We start from the raw sequence: 9,046 nt of genomic DNA, 5'->3' as shown, positions 1-9,046 counted from the left end.
AACCACTTTACAGAGTAGACTTCCTGCACTGAAAATTATCGACTCCTACTTAAGGACTTCTGAGATGGTGGAGCTGAGAGGAGCAGTTCTCTTTCTTATGAACAAGATGTTATCTATCTTTCTTTCTTTTTCTCTTCTTATTTGTTTTAGTCGTTGGACTGAGGCCATGCTGGGGCACTGCCTTGAAGGGTTTGGCAGAACAAACCAACTCCAGCACTTGTTTTTTTTTTTTTGAAGTCTGGTATTCATTTTATCAGGCTCTCTCACTGAACTGCTGAGTTACAGGGACCAATACCAACTGTCAAATGGTGGGGAAGAGACAAACACAATGTCTCACACACTCACACATACATGTTTATGACAGGTTTCCCCCCAGTTTCCATCTACCAGATTCACTCACAAGGTATTGGTCAGCCCAGGATGTAGTAATAGACACTTGCCCAAAGTGCCGTACTGTGGGATTGAACTCAAAGCTACATGGTCGCAAAACAAGCTTCTTAACAACACAACCATATTCACACCTGTTAGTAAATTTTTTTATTTTTATTTAACCCTTGTTCTATAGATACAATGTTTCTTTATTAAATTTTGTAGGGATCAACTCTTCAATCTTTTATAATATAATTTTGTATCTCATTTCGTATAATCTTTCATATTTCATTCGCTTAAATTTTATATAAAAAAAAACAATGTTAGAATTCTGAAAAGAAGGTTTATATCTAACCAAGTTTGTTTTTAAAATATCCAATTATTATTAACGAGCTTAAAATCCGCCCGATAGGGTGGCTTATAAGCTAGCGCTCATGGAGGGCTCTTCCTTAGGCCTTGGGAGCAACAAAGACACTTCACAAGTAAGAAAAATGCCTCAGAGACACAGTTATGTTCTTTAAAGTCAAACTTCAACAGGTTTGGATGACACAAAGCATCCTGATGACTTCCCTTAACCATCCTTGTTTTGAGCTTTCAATCGATGTCAGAAATATTGGATTAATTTGAAACACAGGAGTCAGAGTCCAAGAGGGAGTCGAAGTCAGTGCTACCATAAATTGATAAATCAATGTCTGAGTCAATACTGAATCAGTCACTCCTTGTTTTCATCTATTGCGTTTGAGAAGTTTTGATGAGGTTAGCAATATCCGGTGTGTTACTGGAGTTGTATTTCTTTATCACATTGCTTTGATGGATGTATTTTTAGCTACATCTATTAATATTTACTTACATGCATCTGCTGCTCATTGTGCAATTATTGAATTCTGAAAACCTGTACCAGATGTTATCTGAACAGGTGACTTTGATGAGTATATTGTCAGTTGCCAGGGTTTCTGAACGACATCAAAGCTGTTGGTAGATATACTTTTTTATGACATCCGACAGCTAGTATCTATTGTTCAAGGTATTGTACCAGTATTGTTTAAACTGTAACGGTTAGACTAAGAACTAAATGGGGAAAACAAAAGCGTATATAACTAAGCTCAGCTTGGTGGGGGAAAATTACTAATAACGTGTCAGGAGATTTTTGAAGTAAGCAGAGAATGGTACTAACATCAAACAGAGAGTTTGATAGAATAATCAGTCTGAATTCTTGTGGGACTTCACTGTACAAACTGAGTTTGAGATTCAGGAAAGATGACTGGACATTATCATCTTGGACAAACGTCGCCTCCCTGGCACGTGAAAAGATATTCGAGTGAGATTGTTGCCAGTGCCGATGGACTGGCTCTTGTGCAGGTGACACGTAAAATACACCATTTCAAGCATGGCTGTTGCCAATATGACATTCGAGCGAGATCGTTGCCAGTGCTGCTGGACTGGCTCTTGTGCAGGTGACACGTAAAATGCACCATTTTGAGCGAGGCCGTCGCCAGTACCACCTGACTGGCCCTTGTGCCGGTGGCACGTAAAAGCACCCACTACACTCTCGGAGTGGTTGGTGTTAGGAAGGGCATCCAGCTGTAGAAACTCTGCCAAATCAAATTGGAGCCTGGTGTCGCCTCCTGGTCCACCAGTCCTCAGTCAAATCGTCCAACCCATGCTAGCATGGAAAGCAGATGTTAAATGACGACGACGACAAAGTATCTAAAGAGTGCATCATCATAGATGTGGCTATGCTTGCTGATATGAATGTGGCAGTTAAAGGACAGGGGGGAAAAAATAAGGAAATACCAGGACTTAGCGAGGTAACTGCGAAGACTGTGGAGGGTTTTTGTAAAAGCACTCCTAGTAGTTATAGGTATCTTAGCTACTGTTACCAACAAGCTTGATAGTTTTCCTTACAAGGATCAGCATAATTATAAGAGCTGCATTAACCCTTTAACATACAGATTTTTCTGTCAAATGTAGAGCTTATTTACTGCCATTGTTTTGAATTAATTATACATTCTACGTGAACCCGAGATCAATAGTTATGGTGGAATCCCTGCCGGATGTCAGTTTGGTCGCCTTGATAACCTCTTTTTAGCCGATATGAGACTCGGGTTGAGAGTTCAATAACATTATCAGAGTAGGTGTGAGAGATCAGATCTAGCTGGTTTGAGCATAAAACAGATAAAATATTTGGGCTGGATATGACTAGCTTAAATGCTAAAGAATTAATACGGATATCTACTCTACTAGGAACTACTAGGATTGTTTGAAATTCCCCATTATCTAAGGAAAGTAATTGCATCTCATTATCAAGGACATTGATCCCAATTAGAGTACATTTGTACATAATTTTCCAATAATAATTGTTCCTAATTTAGGTACAAAGTCAGGGTATTAATTGTTACCATCCTCAGTCAAATCGTCCAACCCATGCTAGCATGGAAAGCGGACGTTAAACGATGATGATGATGATGATGAATTCCAGTACTTTATTTTATTGACCTGAGAGTATCGACGATACTTGCTAATGATACAAAGGTTTTTACTATTTATGAGAACGAACTGTACTTTCCCATGGTACTCATGTGAAACTAGGTAGAGAAAGCAGTGTATGTTAGTCTTTTGTGTAAAGTATTATGTTAGTAACACTAGCTTAATGAATTATTAAGGGTTTTCAAAATATGAAAAGGACTGCATTAAGGATTGTCTACTCGATACAAAATGTTAAGTGACATACATGGAAGTGTGAATGTGATTGAATTTTTAAAAATGTGATCATGTAGTTATAGGTACGGCTGTGTGGTTCAGAAACTCGCTTTGCAACCATGTGGTTTCAGATTCAGCCCCATTGCCCAGCACTTTGGGTAAGTGTCTTTCACTGTAGCCCTGGTCCAACCAATGCCTTACAAGTGAATAGTGTAGGTAAAAAGTGTATACACACACACACATACATATACACACACACATATATATTTACCTACATATATGTACATATATATATGTGTGTATACATATATGTGTGTCTGCTTGCCTGTCTGTCACCGTTTCTCACTGCTCCCCTACCACTTGACAGCCAGTGTTGGTTTGTTTACACCTCTGTAACTTAGCCGTTTGGCAAAAAAAAGACTAATAAAATAAGTACCAGATTTATAAAAACTATGAGTACTGGGGTTGACTTGTTCAACTAAAACACTTCAGTGTGATGCCCCAGCATGGCCACAGTCCAATGACTGAAACAAGTAGGTATTGATATACCTACTTATGTATACCAATTGATACCTTCAGGTAACAATTGGTATACATAAGAGATAGACTTCCTGGAGCATCGAGAAGCAAATAAATAATGTGTCCTGATTCCGTTTCTAATCATATACCATTTATTTTGACAGAATGCCATTCTGTGTGAACCTGAAATCAACGGTTATGGTGGAATCCCTGCTGGGTGTCAGTTTGATCGCCTTGATAACCTCTTTGTGGCCGACATGAGACTTGGTTTGCTTCAGGTGAAACTCAATGGAACATATAAACAGGTAAATTCAATGATTTTCCTTCATTTTAACAAGCTTTGATCTTTTTTCCAGGCTCCCAAGTAGTAAAGATCATTCACGCTATCAATCACATTTTTTTGTCTTGCTTGTCTTACTATTCACGATGGCACAATGAATGAAGAGTACTCATAAGTGGGCAAGGTTATACACCACTGGCATAGGCTACAACAATTAATAAACCATAAAATAAATTTCTATTTTTCAAAATGGAACAAAACTAACAGTAACATGGAAAATAATATTTATTTGTGTATACTTCCACATTGCTTATATTTGAAAAGTTTTCTCCTACTTTTTTTAATTGCAAAGTCTTTGATCAGATCCTCAAAATTAATCTTCCATAACACATCTGCTTTTATCCATATTAGAGATAAAGCATCTTGAATATTATTCTAGCAAGTGATTTCTTTTGTGTTGTAAACCATTTACCATTTCTGTGTTGCCTCTCTCCTTCCCCTGATGGCCTGAGCATGTGCTTCTTTTGCGTATTGGTTAATCCAGCACTGGTCACATACCAAAATTAGAAAGAATAATAATTGCCATATTTGTCTGTGCTTAAAACGCACTTCTTTTATTATTAATTGTATGCAAAAATTGTTCTGCATATAATGCAGCCATATTATGAATGGGAGATGAAGTGTTGTAGACTTAGGAACTTGGATGGAAGTATGTCTGCTGAGTACAGTAATTGTTAATAATAAAATATTGAAAACAAGCCAAACCATCACAGGCTGTTAAAAAATTACTTGCAGTATACCAGTATGACAGTGACAGAGGTAACTGGTGATCACTGACAGCCCGATGTGTCATTCAAAGGCATCGACAGACCAAGAGAGAGAGATGTCAGTAGTTATGTGGAGAGGTCACATCATCTCAGTGCTTTTAAAATAACATTTTTCAATGATGAAGCATATTTGGCATCTAAATGTGGTGGTCCCATAGGGGACGATGCTACTGTTGTTTATAGCCCCAGGAAGACATCTCCTCCAGCTGGCTAACGACACACTGTCTGTGTCCGATTAGTATTTGCGAAGGGAAATCATTGTTCCCATCTCCAGCTTTACGTGATACACAGGCCTGGGTTTCTGGGTAGTAACCTGCAGCGAGCTGGCAGAATCGTTAGCACGCCGGGCGAAATGCTTAGTGCTATTTCGTCTGCCATTACATTCTGAGTTCAAATTCCGCAGGAGGTCAACTTTGCCTTTCATCCTTTTCGGGGTTGATAAATTAAGTACCAGTTACGCACTGGGGTCGGTGTAATCAACTTAATGTCTTTGTCTGTCCTTGTTTGTCCCCTCTATGTTTAGCCCCTTGCGGGCAATAAAGTAATAAGTAACCTGCCATCAACTAGGGATGAGAACTGATTCCAAACGCAAAATACTATATGCTTTTTCCAGTGACAAATCATCGCTGATCTCGAAAAAGTGGAAACAAGCGATAATAAATCTCTGAGCGAGATGTAAAACACTAGTAGCACATCGTGAAGTATATTTGCCACCGAAATGTGGAGAGATTTATTATTGATTTTTCAATTATTTAAATGGAAAACTTCTGCTAGAAAGATAAAAGGAATGTTAATCCTTTAGCATTTAAGCAGGCCAAATCCAGCCCAAATATTATTCTACCTGTCTTATGTTAAACCTAGTCAGATCTGGACTCTCACACCAACTCTAAAATGTCATTTTGAAAATTAGCAATCATACCTTTGAAATCTTGAAGTTACAACGTAATGCATGATTCATTGGAAACAATATGAATAAATGTTACATTTGCTTGAATAATCTGAATGCTAAATGGTTAATCTTCCATCTGTCTGTCAGCAATTTGCAACAATGAATGGATAACAACAAACCTGTGTTACAAGACTGCCACAGGACTTTATGAGTAAAATACATTGTTTATCTAGAGTTAAGTTCATGAAGACTCTTGTTTTGCAGTGTGACTGATAATGTTAGCTAGAAACGCATACAGCAGGTGGTGACAATCCTGCTGTTTCCAATTATATAAATCATCTGTAACAGCCACGGTTGTGACAATTGCTTATTTTGAAAATATATGCTTGGTTTTGTTGTCATATGTTTTTAAAAGTATTTGAGCGATTCTTAGCAGAAAGCTTTATATTATTTATGAATTGGGTCAGGTGTGTTAAATGTTCATAAAAGAATGTGCTGAGGTGTTATTTGTGTGAGATTACATTAAGTTCAAAAAAGGAGACACGTTAGGTTGTTATTATAACAGACCAGGAAAAACAAATATCAGACAACTATTCTTTGACTTTTGTAATTGGAAGAGCTGATTAGTGGTTTTTTATCAGGATATTGTGGGCGGAGCTTGTTAGGTGGCAGTCAGAACTGAGGCGGTGATTAGGTAAAAGATTTAGCAGGAGGTGAGCTTGTTGCTACTTCAAAATATCTCAAAGCAGTTAATATTCTTTTCTACTCTTGACACAAGGCCGAAAATTTATGGGGGAGGGGGGAGCACTCGATTAGATCGACCCCAGTACACAACAGGTACTTAATTTATCGATCCCCCAAAAGGATGAAAGGCAAAGTCGACCTTGGCGGAATTTGAACTCGGAACATAAAGACAGACGAAATACCGCTAAGCATTTTGCCTGGCATTCTAATGTTTTTGTAAGCTCGCCGCCTTCGGTAGAAGTAACAATATTCTTTTCTACTCTAGACACAAGGCCCAAAATTTTGGAGGAGGGGGCCCAGTCGATTAGATTGACCCGAGAATGTTTCCTATTTCTTTAGTGCCCACAAGGGGCTAAACAAGGACAGACAAAGGGATTAAGTCGATTACATCGACCCCAGTGCATAACTGGTACTTAATTTATCGACCCCGAAAGGATGAAAGGTAAAGTCGACCTCGGCAGAATTTGAACTCAGAACGTAAAGACAGACGAAATACCGCTAAGCATTTCGCCTGGCGTGCTCACATTTCTGCCAGCTCGTTGCCTTCAAAGCAGCTAGTATTGACACAATAGTCAAGTGAACAACTCCTAAGAAGGCATGTAGCCTAGTGGTTAAGATGTTGCATTTAGAATTATAAGGTCGCGGTTTCAGTTTCTGAATTGGGCAGTGTGTTGTATTCATGAGCAAAACACTGCATTTCACATTACTCCAGTCCACCTAGTCGTGAGTAAGTAAACCTGTGATGGACTGGCATTCCATCCAGGGGGAGGTGTGAATGTGCATGTCTTAGTGGTTAGAGTATTCACTTCATGATCATAAGGTCGCGAGTTCGATTCCCGATATCACATTGTATCCTTGAGCAAGACACTTTATTTCACATTGCTCCCATCCACTCAGCTGATCAAAATGAGTATTTCAAAGGGCCACACCCTAAGAACTACAGTTAAGGGTATACGTGTCTGTGGAGTACTCGGCCACTTGCATGTTAATTTCAGTTGGTCAGACCAACTGGGATCCTTTTGATCATAAATGATGGAATGCCAGTTTGAAATACTGTCAAAGTAATATTATGTCATTCATCAACCTCCTGGCCATCCGATTCCTTTATTGCTTTGGCTTCAGACATGAGACTGCGGCCATGCTGGGGCACTGCCGTGAAGAATTTTAGTCAAACGAATTTACTCCATTTTTAGAAATAATACATTTCTAAATCTCCCAGAGAGATTTATGCAGTAGTGATACAATGAAGTAGTTGTATGCTGTCAACTTAATGTTGTCAGTCCCATGAAGGGAATAATACTACTGTTGTTTTGGACCTAGGAAGCTGCACTGCTTCCTGTCGGCCTTGACATATTTCCTGTGTCCTTATACTTACAAGGGGGAGACAAGCACCTCCACTTAGCTAACCCTGCATCCGGAGACATGTTTCTGAGTATTTGCTCATCATCAATCTGGAGTAGCAATGGCCTGTCAAGCTCTTGTAAATATATAATAATTCTAGTGAAATACATTTAATGATTTAAAAAATAGAAATAATACATTTCTAAATCTCTCAGAGAGATTTATGCAGTAGTGATACAATGAAGTAGCTGTATGTTGTCAACTTAATGTTGACAGTCCCATGAAGGGAATAATACTACTGTTGTTTTGGACCTAAGAAGCTGCACTGCTTCCTGTTGGCCTTCACACATTTCCAGTGTCCTTATGTTTACAAGGGGGAGACATTTCCTGTGTCCTTATGTTTACAAAGCCGACAGGAAATGTATTATTTCTAAATTTGAAATCAGTGAATGTATTTCACTAGAATTATTATACGTTCTACTTCCCAAGGTGGTGTACAGTGGAACTGAACCAGAAACCACACAGTTGCAAAGCAAGCTTCTTTACACGACCATACCTTCGGTGTGGTATAAGCTTTATTTCTAATAGGTCAGGCGACCAAATAAAGGTTTTGAGTGCTGTCTGCTATAAGTAGTGCTTGTATGTCATCACATAGCTGGTATCAGATTAGAATTGGATTTTGAGCCCAATGCTATCTTAATCTTATACATACCAACTAGCTGGAATTCACACCTGCTTCTATCACACAGACGCCATGTTTTAAAATGATCTGAGTTAAAACCTTCCACCAGTTTAAATCCTAAACACCTTCCCATTCATCATCATCATCATCATCATCATCGTTTAACGACATCTCACTCTCATGTTGCATCGCAGTTTGTACACATGCATCATACAATCTTCCTTTTACTAGAAGACAGAGAGAGAGACCTTTGGTTACCAACAGAAGTAAAAGCTCCCTGAACTTTCTCAAACAATTTGATATTATTCTTTATATTGTTGTTTTAATGACTATTATTGGCAAATGAAGGATGCTGGTTTATTGATTAAACATAATTTGCATCCCTGGGAGAATGCTGTCCGAAGAAAGGGTCACTTTTGTAAACTGCTTATTTTATACATTCTCATTCCTAAGGTATTCTATAGTGCTGAACCACTAAGCTACAGGGACATAAACAAACCAACACAGGTTATCAAAAGGGTAGGGGAGGACAAGCGCAAACACAAAAACAAGCATACACAGGACATGCGTAAGCTCGCAAGGAATGAAGCCAGTATGCTCCGCTGGATGTGTAATGTCAGTGTGCATACCCGTCAGAGTGTAAGTATCTTGAGAGAAAAGCTGAACATAAGAAGCATCAGTTGTGGTGTGCAAGA

General features: G+C 38.7%; 1 protein-coding gene across 1 annotated transcript in view; it reads left to right on the top strand.

Annotated features, from left to right (window-relative positions):
* The window catches only part of LOC106867998 (diisopropyl-fluorophosphatase), a 21,297-nt gene that overhangs the window by 7,127 nt on the left and 5,124 nt on the right, over nt 1-9,046 (top strand). Inside the window, exon 2 of the mRNA XM_014913085.2 lies at nt 3,753-3,893. Coding sequence (XP_014768571.1) covers nt 3,753-3,893 — 141 coding nt within the window. The remainder of the gene's footprint in view (nt 1-3,752; nt 3,894-9,046) is intronic.

Source organism: Octopus bimaculoides, chromosome 9, assembly GCF_001194135.2.
Source record: "Octopus bimaculoides isolate UCB-OBI-ISO-001 chromosome 9, ASM119413v2, whole genome shotgun sequence".
NCBI classification, from domain to species: domain Eukaryota; kingdom Metazoa; phylum Mollusca; class Cephalopoda; order Octopoda; family Octopodidae; genus Octopus; species Octopus bimaculoides.
The sequence above is the reverse complement of the archived record's forward strand: the minus strand, read 5'-3'. Positions and strand labels throughout refer to the sequence as shown.